The following is a 16469-nucleotide window of genomic DNA, read 5'->3' as shown; positions in this document are numbered from 1 at the left end:
AGCGGTGGCTGCTGAAGTTGGATGCATCCCTGTTTTTAAGTCAGCCTCACCGCTAGTCAAAAGCTGCAAACTTTTGGAAGTTCGCTCAACTCTAGTACTAACTGACAGAAGCCCCTTTCTGCAACCTGTGGCTCTCCCACTGTTGCAAAACTACAACTCCCAGCATGCAACAGCTGTGGAGGCACGGATTGCAGACCACTGCCCTATGAATGTCAGGGCATGGTGAAAATTGTAGGACAGCCAGAGGCTGAAGATCCCTACCCTATAGCATGTATAAAGCAGCCACATACAGACTCTCTACCGGTCTATTTATTGCTTAAAACAAGAACTTTATAAAAGTTTTTATTCAATATTAAAACTTTTTAATTTAACATAGAAACAATAAAACCAAACAAACCATGGCCCACATCAATGTAACTGCGGGTGCAATTCTCATTCAGCAAATTTCCAGCACTACTTCCTACCCATAGGTGTTGTCTGGTATGGCACATTAGCCCCATACAACTGAATACTGCAATACCAGACTTTGCCTATAGACAAGAGTGGCGCTGTCATCATCCACACTGGGCAGGTGACCATGAAACGGAACCCACGGTGTGGCGTCCTCTACCCATGATACATGTGTAGAACCTTTAAAACGGACACTGGGGACTAAATACCAAGAAAGGAAAGACTCTCTTTGGTCTCTTATATTGCACTTATAATAAAATCACAGGTAAATACAAGCCCTAGAGACATCCTAGCTTCTAAAAGCCAATATGGCAGCCATGAGGGTTGGCACAGAGCTTGTCACTAGAGAGAGGTGAACTGGCTACCAACAGAATCAGAAAGACATCTCTTTGCTTTCTTGCAAAAAACAAGACCACCCTTCTCTACAGGTCATGTGTGGTATTACAGCTCAAGCCTTCAATGTAGCCAAACAGCAATACCACACACAACCTGTGGACCAGTGTGGCACTGTTTCTGGAAGAAATACAGACATGTTTTTCCAGTACTGTTCAACCTTTTTAAAGCGTCCCTCTAACTTTTGACACTGGAGAAACATGTCAAAAGTTTTGATCAGGGTCTGGGTGTTCAGACTCCCACCAAGTTGGGACAAGAGACTTTATAGATGTACAATGTAGTCCAATGGAAGGGATAGCAAACTGGGGAGTTAAGAGCTTAGCAGAGTGCGTCTCCTGGCTCTAACGAAAATTCAGACCTTAACCAATCAAAGCTTTTTCATGTTAACTTTTTTTTTTTTTCCTTTAAAGTGACAGTGCCTGTTTAAGTAAGCTTTTATGGTGGCCATATTGAAAGTCACCCAGCTTTCCTAGGTACTAAAACAGTTAAAGGGTTTATTCAGCACCACAAAAACATGGCCACTTTCTTCCAGAGACAGCACCAATCTTGTCTTCAGTTCGGGTGAGTTTATATAACTCAGTTCCATTGAAGTGAATGGCGCTTAATTGCAAACCGCACCTGAACTGGAAACAAGAGTGGTGCTGTCTCTGGAAAAAAGTGGCTATGTTCATGTAGCATTGGATAACCCCTTTAAATATAACAATGAGATAAGCAAAAGAAGGCGATGAATCAAGGGCTTGTATTCTCTGCAAATTTTGCACATTGTGGTCTCAGTATTTGACACACTTATTGCTTTTTGCCTCTACAGTGAATAAAACATGATAAAAGGTGTGTCCCATATTAATACCTTATGATAAATGGGGGTCTGTACCCCCAAACATTGTAAGAACAGGGATCCGAAGTCCCTCTAAATGAACTAAGGGGAGGTCAAGCACAGCACGAACTCAGATTCAATGCTCATGTTCTACCTCTGCCCCATTCAACCAGTTGGACTTGAAAGCCCATTCTTGCCATAACTAGGGGTCCCAGCATCAGATGCTTAGCACCTATATTGTGGACACTGATAAGTAAAATCTTTCCTGCTTGTCTCATCCACTACCACCACACACATATTCCTCAGTGGTCCAGGATATAGACACCCTCCTAATATTAAGCAGCATTAGTTAGAAAGGTCTAAACACCCCAAGGAGGTGAAGGAATAAGGAAAAAACCACAGGAGGCAGCATCCATTGTCTTCCGTCTTAGCCATTTAAGCAGCTGTCCAGATGGTCATTGATCTTGGTTTCCTGCACCTTGGCTCCACACACCGGGCAGCTCACCATCCCGACTGTGGGGTTGGACGACGGTTCCTCATCTAGAACTACGACTGGTGCTTCCCTAATGGAGCTGCCTCCCTGGAAGTTGTCTTTGGAGGTTTGTGTCTCCAGACGAGGTCTTTTTGGAGGTCGGTCTTGACTCTCGTCACGGCTTGATCCCTGTGAGGTAGATGGGGCACCCTGAGAACTGGTTGGCACTACAAAGGACAGCCTCTTCTGGGTATAGCTGTCCAGAGTGCCAACTTTTGACCCTGATAGTTTGGAAACATTCCTGTCCTTTGCAGGGAGCCTTATCGGAGAGCCATTGATATTTTTGAACACTTTGGTGTTTGCCACGGACACTTTGGGCAGGTTGGGCCTTGGGTTGATGTTTTTGTTGAGAACGGTGGACAAGGCACTGGTGGTCTGCACTGGTTTCACTGGAGGGCTTGTTATGGCTTTAGTGGAAGACGATGGCGGCGGGGGGCTACGGACCGTCACCAAGACCGACACCTGACTGGGCTGTCCCAGTCTGTAACCGGTGCCGCTGAATGGAAAAAATGAACGGATGTCAGCCTTCTCCGGTTTTCCTGCAAGAAGGGAAAGTATAACATTATGTCACATTGACTTAGTAGGTCAGGAAACTATGTGTCCCATGATGCCATGCTTCAGTAAGGTGTGGTCAAATCATGGTACAGTTGTATAGACCATTCCACATTATAAGCAGGATGCTGGAGAGACAGATGTTGGTCTAAGGCAGAGGTAGGGATCCTTGGCTCTTTAGCTGTTGCAAAACTACAATGATGGGAGTTGTAGTTTTGAAACAGCTGGAGAGACAAGGTTCCCTACCCCTGGTCTAAGGTCTAGGAGAGGCTGCGGCCTGTGAACTGTGCAGACATACTCTTATTACTCAGATAAAAAAGAGGGAAAAGCAGCAGGAGAGCGGAAGGTGATTCAGGAGGATGCCACCATGTTTGCAATACCTTTTACTTCCGGGATATTACTCGGCTGCTTGTCAGAGGCGCTATCCTTCTTCTTGTCTTTATCAGCCTTCTTCTCCGGCTCCTTCACTTTTATATATGTCCCTCCACAGGACCTCTGATGTTCGGACCACCAAGGATCGAGTTTGGATGGAGCTCGGTTCATCGAGCGCTTCACGTAACCAAAATACGGAGGTCTATTCTGACAGGGTCCATTACACTTCCACCAATGTTTTCTGTACTCCTCCACCTCATCGTGGAAGCTGTGGTAAACCTGATCACACAGAACAAGACAGAGAACATGCAGAGGAGAGTTTACAGGGGTGAATATGAGGCGGGCCCACACTAGACGGGTACGTAATGCCACCATATCGTGTACAGTACAGACAGTGCTGCCATATGGTACAACACTAGTATCACCATGCTGGGTACAGTACAGAAAGTGCTGCCAAATGGTACAACACTAGTATCACCATGCTGGGTACAGTACAGACAGTGCTGCCATATGTTACCACAATAGTATCACCATGCTGGGTACAGTACAGAAAGTGCTGCCATATGTTACCACAATAGTATCACCATGCTGGGTACAGTACAGAAAGTGCTGCCATATGGTACAACACTAGTATCACTATGCTGGGTACAGTACAGAAAGTGCTGCCAAATGGTACCACACTAGTATCACCATACTGGGTACAGTACAGAAAGTGCTGCCATATGTTACCACAATAGTATCACCATGCTGGGTACAGTACAGAAAGTGCTGCCATATGGTACCACAATAGTATTACCATGCTGGGTACAGTATAGACTGTGCTGCCATATGGTACCACACTAGTATTTCCATGCTGGGTACAGTACAGACAGTGCTGCCATATGTTACCACACTAGTATCACCATGCTGGGTATAGTACAGAGAGTGCTGCCATATGGTACAACACTAATATCACCATGCTGGGTACAGTACAGAGAGTGCTGCCATATGGTACAACACTAATATCACCATGCTGGGTACAGTACAGAGAGTGCTGCCATATGTTACCACAATAGTATTACCATACTGGGTACAGTACAGAAAGTGCTGCCATATGGTACCACACTAGTATTACCATACTGGGTACAGTACAGACAGTGCTGCCATATGGTACCACACTAATATCACCATGCTGGGTATAGTACAGAGAGTGCTGCCATATGATACTAAACAAATGATTCTGCCATATGGTACTAAACAAAACTGCCAAGCTATGCACAACTAATGTGGCCATACAGTACATATAAAGAACTCTGCCTTACCGTACAAATCAACACTGGCACATGTATAACCGCATGTACTGGGCAGCCATAGTAGCGAGTGAATGCCACCCAGATACCCAGGACCCAGTCCACTGTTCCACTCACCGATATCTTAGAACCAGTCAGACCATTGATACGGTTCATGTGTTTGTGGAACTCCGGCCCGTGACCGTCGTGGTCCTTATTGTTGTCAGTGACAAAGAGAAGGGCGTGAATCATCTCATGGAGAAGAGTCTGCAAAAGAAACCAGAAAAATCATTAAAGGGGGTCTCCACAGGACGGGTGATAAGTGTCTGATCAGTGGGGATCCGACTGCTGGGACCAGGAGAACAGGGTCCAGGGCTCCATGTTTATGTAGAGTTAAGGGGTACACCATATAAAGGTAATGGGAGAGTACAAGGTCTCCGGTCGGCCTGTAGATTGACTGGCGGCAGCAATGGCGGAGAACACAGGACCCCCTTATCCTGCGGATCTGGTGGGAATCCTCCAATGTCATAAGGCCACCTACCTCTACCAGGTCTTTCCTCGGTCTGAGCTGCAGCAGGGGTTTGCTGAGACGTATCGAGCATAGTCCTCCTCGTCCTTCATAGGAACACACCCCCGCACATCTGGGGGAGACAAGATACAGGTCACATGACTCATCATCCTTCACCGTCAGCAGCTGCTGCAAAACTAAAACTCCCAGCATGCTCTATCAGTGCTCAGCAGAACATGCAAAGGCAGAGTCCCCCAATTTGTTGTTCCCCACAACTCTCAGCATGCAGTCTGCCTTCAGTTGTCAGGGAATGCTAGAAATTAAAGTGACTGTACCAGCAGGAGCAGGCTGAAGCACTGGAGGCGGGCCGACCCCCTCCCCCCTATGATAGGGTTCCATTGATTCTAATGGAGTCACGCCATGGAGGGGCTGGGGTTTCTTCCCACTAAGGGTGAGTCGACCCGCCTCCAGTGCTTCAGCCTGGGCCTGGTGGTACAGTCACTTTAAGTTTTGCCACAGTTGGAGAACACTGAGGTTAAAGGGGTTATCTGGCGAGAATATTTTTCTTTCAAACAAACTGGTTTCAGAAAGTTATAGAGATTTGTAATTTACTTCAATTTAAAAATCTCCTCTGCTCCAGTACTTATCAGCTGCTGTATGTCCTGCAGGAAGTAGTGTATTCTCTCCAGTCTTACACAAAGCTCCCTGCTGACACCACTGTCCATGTCAGGAACTGTCAAAAGAAGGAAAATTTCTGAAACCAGAGGATTTAAAGGAAATATACTTTTGACAGATTACCCCTTTAAGTGTTATCCTAAGATGGGAAGTATTGTCTCCTTCCATCATGTGGGCGTCCAACCACTGGGACCTCCACCAATCCGCTGTCCTCATGTTTGGCCTCCGTTCTATTCAACGTCTATGGAACTTCTACACATAGCCAGGCTCTGAGCTTGGGATCTTGTGATGGCTGGGGGTCCCAGAGGATGGAGCCCTACCATCACCTATCATGCGGATGGAGCCCTACCATCACCTATCATGCGGATGGAGCCCTACCATCACCTATCATGCGGATGGAGCCCTACCATCACCTATCATGCGGATGGAGCCCTACCATCACCTATCATGCGGATGGAGCCCTACCATCACCTATCATGCGGATGGAGCCCTACCATCACCTATCATGCGGATGGAGCCCTACCATCACCTATCATGCGGATGGAGCCCTACCATCACCTATCATGCGGATGGAGCCCTACCATCACCTATCATGCGGATGGAGCCCTACCATCACCTATCATGCGGATGGAGCCCTACCATCACCTATCATGCGGATGGACCCCTACCATCACCTATCATGCGGATGGAGCCCTACCATCACCTATCATGCGGATGGAGCCCTACCATCACCTATCATGCGGATGGAGCCCTACCATCACCTATCATGCGGATGGAGCCCTACCATCACCTATCATGCGGATGGAGCCCTACCATCACCTATCATGCGGATGGACCCCTACCATCACCTATCATGCGGATGGACCCCTACCATCACCTATCATGCGGATGGACCCCTACCATCACCTATCATGCGGATGGAGCCCTACCATCACCTATCATGCGGATGGAGCCCTACCATCACCTATCATGCGGATGGACCCCTACCATCACCTATCATGCGGATGGAGCCCTACCATCACCTAGCATGAGGATGGAGCCCTACCATCACCTATCATGCGGATGGAGCCCTACCATCACCTATCATGAGGATGGAGCCCTACCATCACCTATCATGAGGATGGAGCCCTACCATCACCTATCATGCGGATGGAGCCCTACCATCACCTATCATGAGGATGGAGCCCTACCATCACCTATCATGCGGATGGAGCCCTACCATCACCTATCATGCGGATGGAGCCCTACCATCACCTATCATGCGGATGGAGCCCTACCATCACCTATCATGCGGATGGAGCCCTACCATCACCTATCATGCGGATGGAGCCCTACCATCACCTATCATGCGGATGGAGCCCTACCATCACCTATCATGCGGATGGAGCCCTACCATCACCTATCATGCGGATGGAGCCCTACCATCACCTATCATGCGGATGGAGCCCTACCATCACCTATCATGAGGATGGAGCCCTACCATCACCTATCATGAGGATGGAGCCCTACCATCACCTATCATGAGGATGGAGCCCTACCATCACCTATCATGAGGATGGAGCCCTACCATCACCTATCATGCGGATGGACCCCTACCATCACCTATCATGCGGATGGAGCCCTACCATCACCTATCATGAGGATGGAGCCCTACCATCACCTATCATGCGGATGGAGCCCTACCATCACCTATCATGAGGATGGAGCCCTACCATCACCTATCATGAGGATGGAGCCCTACCATCACCTATCATGCGGATGGAGCCCTACCATCACCTATCATGAGGATGGAGCCCTACCATCACCTATCATGCGGATGGAGCCCTACCATCACCTATCATGCGGATGGAGCCCTACCATCACCTATCATGCGGATGGAGCCCTACCATCACCTATCATGCGGATGGAGCCCTACCATCACCTATCATGCGGATGGAGCCCTACCATCACCTATCATGCGGATGGAGCCCTACCATCACCTATCATAGGGATGGAGCCCTACCATCACCTATCATGCGGATGGAGCCCTACCATCACCTATCATGCGGATGGAGCCCTACCATCACCTATCATGCGGATGGAGCCCTACCATCACCTATCATGCGGATGGAGCCCTACCATCACCTATCATGCGGATGGAGCCCTACCATCACCTATCATGCGGATGGAGCCCTACCATCACCTATCATGCGGATGGAGCCCTACCATCACCTATCATGCGGATGGAGCCCTACCATCACCTATCATGCGGATGGAGCCCTACCATCACCTATCATGTGGAACATTCCTGTGTGGGGTATATGGGGCGACACTTGGCTGCCTTGCATTCAGGGAGATGTAGCGAGTCTTACAGCGTCATCCTGTGGCTCCACTTCACCTCCACCCCGACCAGCTTCCCCCAGAAGAACATCGCATTGAACTGCAGGAAGAGCTCATGTATGTTCGGGTTGGGGTCCAGCAGCTCCCAGGACGGGTCCACTACAGCCATGAGCGGGGGGTGACCATTGGTCTTGGATCCCGGGTGCCCGGTAGCAGCGGCGGTGGCGGTCTTGGAGCCTTGCTGCCCCCGCCGGCTCTCCCCGGCCGCCTCCTCCCGGTCATACTCCTCCTGCAGCTGTATCGCCAACAGCAGATCCGCGTCCATCACTCCGCCGCCATAACGACTCTTCCAAACGGCCGGGGGGATTGATTGGCAGCACCGCTTGACCCCGCCCAGACCTGTCACATGACCCACCCAGTGGAGTTGTTGTATAACTGCCGTCCCGCTCCGATGACGTCACATGGACACGCCTCCCCGGTCGCAGTCTAGCTGACGCCACGCCTTCCTGTGTCGGGTGGTCTGGATTGGGACTGTCAGGACCCCAGCGGTGGCCGGCGGTGAGTGACGTCATGTCTTGCCTCACTCTCTGACGTCATTTTGTAATTAGCTGCCTGCCGGTGACTGTGTTTTTGTGCTGTGGGGAGGAGTAGGCGGTTCTTGTCTCATTGTAAACATGACGTCCCCGGGTATATGTGTACTGGGTGCTGTATAGTGTATATGGCGCAGGCCCAGTATACCATCAGCTCTTATAGAGGCATATGGCCTCCAGCTGGGGTGGGACTACAGCTACCATCATGCCCTGACTGTCAGGCTGGGTGTAGTAGTTCCACAATATACATTGATTAATGTGATCACCTGATCTGTGATTTCATGGACTGATTGCAGTCACCATCTGCTTTGTGGTGATCAGCTGATCCCCAACGCCATTGCAGAACTACATCTCCCATCCTGCACCGACAACCGTAAAGCAATGCTCTCCAGTGTGTTGCAAAACTCCATCCCCCGTCGTGGCCAGACAACTATAGGGTTGGGAGTTGTAGTTTTGCAACACGTTGAGGAAATCCGCTTCGGATGCCTGGTCAGTTCAGCCGAAGGCTATCAGGGCATGCTGGGAGTTGTAGTTCTGCTGCCGCTGAAGATCAACAAGTTTGGGAACGCTGCCTCGGATGCTCAGCGGGTTCAGCTGAAGGTCGGATGGGCATGCTGGGAGTTGTAGTACATCGGGATGTTTGTGACAAACATCAGGCAGCAGATCATATAGCATCTAGCATTTGTGGTGCTTAAAGTTTATTTCATGAAGCTAAAGAATTATAAAATAAAAAAATCTCTGCTGTCAGTGGATGAGCATGTTGCATGCTGGGAGTTGTAGAGACTGTGGACTCTTGGCTGAGTGCCTGGTAGATTGATGATATTGCAGTGTATGGTTATTTTTGTCAGGCTGTCATATGGGTGCGGCCATTACCCTAACCTGACCTACATTATGTGCCACGTGCAGCGCCCGTCATTGGGCCTGATAATGTCTGTGAACATCAGGAAGACGCTACTTATAGAGTTATTAGATGCCTGTGCTCCTAACTCATGTGCTTAAAGGGGTTTCCCAGGCTTGGACCTCACTATTAGATCAGGTGGGGTGCAATACATGACATCCTCAGTGATCAGATTCCAACCAGAGTGGCGCTGTTACTAATAGAAAATCTTATAAACCCCTTAAACAAACGGCCATAGGGATGAGTGGACACTTATTGGTCTTAGTGGTGACCTGCAATGTGCTATGAAGTGACTCCTCCTCCATGGGGACACAAGTTATGGCAGCTCCTTATACAAAGTGATGGAAGCCATTGAACCCACCAGTGTGATTTGGGCAGCAAGAAATTGAACGGAGAGGAAAGTTTTCGGGTTTGGATCCGTGTAACGAGAACTTGACATCATTGTTGATATTGAATAAAAGGTTTAATTTAATATAATTTTCCCTTTTCTTCCTAGGACATGGGCATGGAGTCGCCCCCGCCCACCATGATAGAGGGGCTCGGTGATGAGGTGACTGTGGTAGTGGGGATTTTTATCTTACTCCTAGCTCTAGTACTGGCATGGCTGTCCACCTATGTAGCCGAAGGCAACGACCCTCTGCTGGGCAGTCTGATACCCACCGGGCGTAGAGAACCTCTTATAGGCCTCAGTAACCCTGTGCCTCCCAGTCCAGAGCCACCACGAGCTGTGGAGCCTCAGGTAGAAAAACCAGAAGAAGGGGAGCAAGGCCAAGGAGGTGAGCAAGATACAGACACTGAAAACGCCACCCTGGATCAGATGCTGGATATCCAAGGAGTGCCTAAACGTGGTCAGCCAGCGCCCCCTGCAAGTGAAGAGGAGGAAGTGCAGGGGGCAGGAGACGCCGCAGGTCAGGAGGCTTCTCAGGGAGTAGCAAGAACTAAAGGTCCGGAGGAAGAGGAAGGTAAAGAGCAGGATTCTGGTATCCGGCGGCGGAGTATAGGCCGAGAATGGAGGAAGAAGGGCAGCGCGGTCCAGGAGCAGAACCAGACCGAAGAAGGAATGATCACAGTCAGGCTCAAGTTCCTCAACGAAACCGAAGAACTGGCTTTAGTGAGGCCAGATGACACCATTGGGACATTGAAAAGGTGAGGAGGCCTTGTCTGGTGCATTTTTCCACACATGATGTGGCCACCTTATGTCCTCTGCTGTGCTAGTGTGCATGGCTGTAGAGGACATTGCTGTGTATAGATGGATGTGCGGTGCTGTCAGGTTTCTGACCAATTCCCTTAAGAATGTTGTCAGACCAGATAGAGTAGATGGAGAGGTGTAAGCTCTGTATTGTGCAACGCTGAGATTTAGGGGATGACTCAGGTGACATCCCAGTAGCCAGGTAGCCAATGTGTCTGGCATACAGAGAGCGTACAGCGACTGTCACATAATGGGAGGAATTTGTGCTGCCCCTGCATGGGTAGGGGAGGGTCCACACCACAATATAGCCCCCTGTTGTGTATACTTTAGGTTCTGCTTGTAAAGTAAGAAGGAGGCAGGGGCTGTTGGGATCTACTGAAGAAGAGGGAGGTAGAGGCTGCTGGGATCTACTAGAGAAGTAGGAGGTAGAGGCTGCTGGGATATACTGGAGAGGTAGGGGGCATGGGATGCTGGGATCTACTGGAGATGTAGGCTGGGGCTGCTGGGATCTACTACAGAAGTAGGAGGTAGAGGCTGCTGGGATATACTGGAGAGGTAGGAGGCATGGGATGCTGTGATCTACTGGAGAAGTAAAAGAAAGGATCTGCTCAGATCCACTGAAGAAATATGAGGAAGGGGGCTGTTGGGATCAGCTGGAGGAGATAGGAGGGAGGGACTGCTGGGGTCTACTGGACAAATAGGAAGGGGTTGCTGGTATCCACTGGTGAAGTAGAGGCAGGGGATGCTGGGATCTACTGGAGAAGTAGGAAGAAGAGGCTGCTGGGATCTGGAAGATACTGTGGGAAGTGTAGAGAGAGGAACCTGCTGTTACCACTGGGAAAGTTGGGGTGAATCAGAGCCCCACATTTAATGTAAGCGAAGGCTGATCTGTTAGATGGAGACTGAGCCTATTAGACGGCTTAATGATCGTTATGCAGGGGCTGCACTGACATTGTTAGATGACCATGTTACCTTAGGGGTATATAGTAAATAAAGTATATATTTTAAAGGTACATATATTATCAGGTACATCCTCTTTAATATGACCCACAGATAGAACGGCGCCGTCTCTTTAAGTATAAGTATATATTTTACCATCCCCCACACTCTCTGGTGTCGTTCTAGCTCCTCCCCACTCACTGCAGCTGCCGCTGGCACTGCTAAAGCAGTCTCTGAAGTGACAGGTCACTCAGCCAATCACTGGCTGAGAGGGGACAGTGCTGCGACCAGTGATTGCCTGAGCGGTCTGTCACTGCACAGATGGCTTCAGGTGTGACATTGGCCACTGCGGTGAGTGGGAAGAAGCTAGGACACCGGGGAGCGTGGAGAGGTAAAGTATAAAGTTTCAGTCACAAGATACAGATGGATGGAACCAGTCAGTGAACAAGTACTCCTACCATTTACAGTCAGCTTAGCAAGATCACGGTGGGGTGAAATAAGTGTCCAATGTGAATAGCAACTATAGATTATTCCATGACGGAGGAGCAGCAGGGAGGGGGATAAACAAGGATACACAATCTACAGGTCTACCTGTCTATCTGTTGCACCTCTGTCATGGAATAAACTATGGTGGTGAATTTTTTTTTAATTGTTAAAGTATAAAGTTTATAATTTTACTTTACCTATTCCTCGTATCACTATTACACGTAGCGATGCATGGGCGGTGGACAATGATTTTTAAGCATGTTTAAAGACAACGATCAGCGGATAATTGTTTCTTCTGATGATGGTTTACTTTATTACACAGGGTGATAATCTGCGGAATCGGCAGATTATCACTCTGTGTAATAGGGCCTTAGAAAGAACAGAAGAGAGTCAAGCTTTGGTGCTAGATGGCGGCACAGCTGTTATATTACTAGACATGAGTGAACCTCAAGCACACTCGGGTTCATCCAAACGGTACACTCTGCATTTGATTACTGGTGGCTGAAGAAGTTGGATGCAGCCCTAGGCAATCCTAAAAGCCGGGATACAGCCTAAGACCAGCCACCATTAACAATCCAATGCAGAGTGCTCGGGTTCTAGAGGCAAATGCTCACTGCTCCCCCCCCCGGCTTTATAGTTGTGATAATGGATGTGACCATAGAGCACAGTGATGGTGGTTGAGCACAGTTCTGTACACGCCTCTTGGCTTTTTCCTTTCTTACTCTTCCTTCTTGTCTTTCTTGCACCAGTAAGTACTTCCCCGGTCAGGAGCCGCAGATGAAGCTCATCTTCCAGGGACAGCTCCTCCATGACTCCACCCAGACCCTGCGCTCCCTCCACATCACAGACAACTGCGTCATCCACTGCCACCGCTCTCAGGCCACCGCCTCCTCCTCCCCGGTGGGACCTGAATCAGGAGGGACTTCCCAGGAGCACGCAGGCCTCACGCCTCCCATCGGTAACCTGATGATCCCAGTCTTTGTGGTCATGTTGGCCCTGATCTGGTATTTCCGGATCAATTACCGTCAGTTTTTCACGGCTCCCGCCACCGTTTCCTTGGTGGGGGTCACCGTATTCTTCAGCTTTTTGGTCTTTGGCATGTATGGACGATAAGACACACGGGGCAGCGAGGGTACAGGAACATTGGACTAGAATTATTCTATGGGATGAACCAAGAAAGCCTCTGAGATGTATTGTGTATCAGGTCACCAGTACCTTAAATCAGACTTAATCCGGCGGTACTGAGTATGATTTTATGCGGTATAAATTAATTGTGCGGTATGAGATATGCCTATTGTCATGGTGCCCCGATCTATCCCTATAGGCCTTGTTTAACAGGTCCACATTATGCCATACAGCATCACCCCACAACCTTTAAGACGCAATGCGGGCATTGAGGTCATCACTATGCTATGGAGGAAGGATCTAGCAGGCAGTATCCTTGTGATCCCACCTCCAGACGGCTTTAGAAGTAAGGCTCCTATAAAGGTGGAATCCTGGTCACCAAGCAATATTTACACAGTCTATTACTATAGGCCACCTTAAGAATCACACTAGACCTTAACCCAAGGCCCTCACATGTGATCTTTTGTGTCTTGTATGACATTCGGATGATGCATGTTGAAGTCGAGTAAACCACAGGTTTCGGGGATTGTGTGCATGTCGTGGTGCACTGTTTTAGGACCCACGCAGGTTTTATTTTAGCAGTATCTGCACCTCATCTCATTGAGAAGACTTCTTATAAAATCTGGGAGGATATCTAATGGCTCTATACCCCCTTGATAATCCTTATCATCAGCTGACGTGTCCTTCAGGGTGGGGGGTGGTCTTGACAGCCTCTCCATCTTGGTATCACGGTGCGGAGTCCGTCTTACAATCCGCCCTTGTAATTATTTATCTGTGCTGTATTGTGGATGGAGTGAAAGCAGCGAGACCTGTACAGGATAAGAAATAAGACACGAGAGCTTTGCTGATGAGAAGGTTGCATCACCCTCCGACTCTCCAACAAAGACAATGCTACCGAGAGGCGGACGGCTCTGATGATTTTCATCCTATTTTAAATATGAATCTACAGGGTTAATATATGAATGAATAAAATAATTTTGCTTCTTCTGAACTGGATTCGGGGGGTCAGAGCCTTACTCTTTATTCACGTGTATGGGGCTGTCTCCTGTAGCTCGCTTCTATATAATTTGAGGTAGACTCATGGTCATTGGGTCTAGTAGGCATCTTGTAACAAGCATGGCTCATATGAGGCTCGATCAGCTAAGGCATGGGTCTCCAAACTGTGGCTCTACAGCTGTTGCAAAACCACAATTCCCATTATGCCCCTGCAGCTAAAGCTGTAGATTTGGGTGTCTAGGCATGATGGGAAATGTAGTATTGCAACGGCTGTAGGGCCACAGTTTGGAGACCCATGAGACATACGCTAAATATGGCCGTGTAAAGCCACTCATATTGTGGGTCCCTTACTGACAGCAATCTGTTCATTGACCTTCCGATCCCCAACCTGTGGCTCCTTGGCTGTCCTGGTATGATGGGGGTTGTAATTTTGCACACCTAGAAAAGCAGTTTGTGAAATATTGCTGTAAGGAATTCATGTGCAAAGGGCCTATCACCCGGAAATGACGTGAAAGGGCCAGGTGTACAGGTATGTCCTTGTTTCCTTAAAGTGGCACTGTTGTTTCATTTATTTTTGCAGAAATCAATAGTCCAGGCGATTTTAAGAAACTTTGTAGTTGGGTTTATTAGGCAAATATGCCATTATCTGCTAACGAAAAGCCTTTCCCCAGGTCCCCCCCCCCCCTCCCTCCTCTCTCTCATCCACTGCTCAACTTAAAACTCGACTCTTTTACATCAGCCGGGCCCTGTCTGTTCTATGGAGGGGGGGGGGGGAGATTAGTCTGCAGCAGAGAACAAAGGATTACACAGCGAGAGCTGTGTAAAAGCCGCTATTCAGAGGTCAGAGACGTCAGTGCTGACTGTCAGAGGAGATAGCCTGGTGATGTACTTGTAAATTAACTCTTTGTTGTCCTACTTTGGTGCCTCATCTCCCTCCACCCCTCCCCTCTCCATAGGAGAACCATGAAGACAGGGGGGAGAGCTTCAAACTGCTTTTTCATGATAAAAATGCATTTTTCGGTTAATAAACCCAATTACAAAGTTTCTTTAAATCGCCTGGACTATTGATATCAGCAAAAAAATAAAAATAAAATGACAGTGACACTTTAAGACCACCAAGCTAGCAGGAGCCTTATGAGTCAAGCAATGCACCATGGGAAAGAAATATGCAAAATAGCTGTCCTCAAAGATCTTTCACTATACCCAGGCAGGGAAAGATCTATCAATCAAGGCTGGTGGGGCAGATCCTTGGAACATAAAATTCTTAGGCCTGGTTCACATGCGTTCAGCTCGTAAATACCAAGAGCAAGAAGCTCAATCTCTGGCATCTAATGCCTTTAAAAATTGTGCACATTGCTGGACCTGCACAGATCAGGCATAGCTGCCTTAGAGCACGGTTTTGCCCTCTGTGCCCGTGCCCTCCCTAAGTTATTATAGGGAAGGGTATGCCCTGTAATAGATCAGGTTCAGGTCAGTGTAGAGATTTTTTTTTCCAGCTCTTCTGTCTCCTGGTCACTCAGGGGCACAGTAATAGGATACATGTCCTATATATAGTCAGCTACACTGAGGGCTATCTATAGAGAACAATCACTGACCGCTTAGCTATTAGTCTACAAATCCCGCCACATTGCATCATCTCCTGATTCCTTTAGTGGTATCAGTGCTAACAACTAGACAGGAGTCATATTATATATATATATATATATATAGATAGATAGATAGATAGATAGATATATAGAATGCATTAACTAAATTTAGTTCTGTCTAGAAAACCGCTCCGATTCGGAATGCATAACGATTTTCTGTAGGCAGAACTAATCGACTGCCGATGCTTATATTTCAGGTAAGACACGGTGAGGCATAGGGATTAGAGATAAGCGCAACTCAACATGCTCAAGTCCGATTGTTCGGCATTTGATTACCGGTGGCTGAGGTTGAATGGAGTCCAGGAATACATGGATACAACTATAGTTCAGTACAGCAGTCAGGAAAAGCTGTATACAGGTTGAGGGTTGTGGTTCTACAGCAGGGATGGGGAACCTTCATATGTCATTTTTTTCCCCCAGAAATAAATAGTAAAGACGGTTTTAAGAAACTTTGTAATAGAGTTTATTAGCCGAAAAATGCATTTTTATCTTAAAAAAAGCAGTTTGAAGCTCTCCCCCTGTCTTTATGGTTTTCTATGGAGAAGGGAGGGGTGGAGGGAGAGGAGACACCAAATCAGGACAACTAAAAGTTAATTTACAGCTACATCACTGGGCTATCTACTCTGAAGTCAGCACTGACCTCTAAATGTGGCTTTCATACAGCTCCCACTGTGTAATCCTTTGTTCTCTGCTGGTGACTAATCTCCCTCCTCCCCT

At 48.2% G+C, this 16469-nt stretch overlaps 2 protein-coding genes across 2 annotated transcripts; one reads left to right on the top strand and one right to left on the bottom strand.

Moving 5' to 3' along the window:
• Positions 1-326: 326 nt before the first annotated feature.
• Positions 327-8292, bottom strand: SPRTN (SprT-like N-terminal domain). Its single transcript, XM_069951738.1, has 5 exons — positions 7916-8292; positions 4923-5022; positions 4520-4648; positions 3122-3392; positions 327-2728 (listed from the first exon to the last, which is right to left on the bottom strand). The coding sequence occupies exons 1-5, from the start codon at positions 8206-8208 to the stop codon at positions 2085-2087; spliced, it is 1437 nt and encodes a 478-aa protein (XP_069807839.1). The 5' UTR covers positions 8209-8292; the 3' UTR covers positions 327-2084.
• Positions 8293-8332: 40 nt separating this feature from the next.
• On the top strand, positions 8333-14106 carry TMUB2 (transmembrane and ubiquitin like domain containing 2). Its single transcript, XM_069951739.1, has 3 exons — positions 8333-8441; positions 9868-10517; positions 12735-14106. The coding sequence occupies exons 2-3, from the start codon at positions 9871-9873 to the stop codon at positions 13096-13098; spliced, it is 1011 nt and encodes a 336-aa protein (XP_069807840.1). The 5' UTR covers positions 8333-8441; positions 9868-9870; the 3' UTR covers positions 13099-14106.
• Positions 14107-16469: the final 2363 nt, after the last annotated feature.

Source organism: Dendropsophus ebraccatus, chromosome 14 (genome assembly GCF_027789765.1).
Source record: "Dendropsophus ebraccatus isolate aDenEbr1 chromosome 14, aDenEbr1.pat, whole genome shotgun sequence".
NCBI classification, from domain to species: domain Eukaryota; kingdom Metazoa; phylum Chordata; class Amphibia; order Anura; family Hylidae; genus Dendropsophus; species Dendropsophus ebraccatus.
This window is presented reverse-complemented; position numbering and strand designations above follow the sequence as displayed.

Excerpts from the sequence above, each read along its gene's own strand:
- SPRTN (XM_069951738.1), bottom strand. The coding sequence starts at position 8,208 with ATGGACGCGGATCTGCTGTTGGCGATACAGCTGCAGGAGGAGTATGAC. Across the intron at positions 4,649-4,922 it reads CGAGGAAAGACCTGGTAGAG|ACTCTTCTCCATGAGATGAT; the intron begins GTAGGTGGCCTT and ends TTTCTTTTGCAG. Across the intron at positions 2,729-3,121 it reads TAATATCCCGGAAGTAAAAG|GAAAACCGGAGAAGGCTGAC; the intron begins GTATTGCAAACA and ends CCCTTCTTGCAG.
- TMUB2 (XM_069951739.1), top strand. The coding sequence starts at position 9,871 with ATGGGCATGGAGTCGCCCCCGCCCACCATGATAGAGGGGCTCGGTGAT. Across the intron at positions 10,518-12,734 it reads ACCATTGGGACATTGAAAAG|TAAGTACTTCCCCGGTCAGG; the intron begins GTGAGGAGGCCT and ends TTCTTGCACCAG.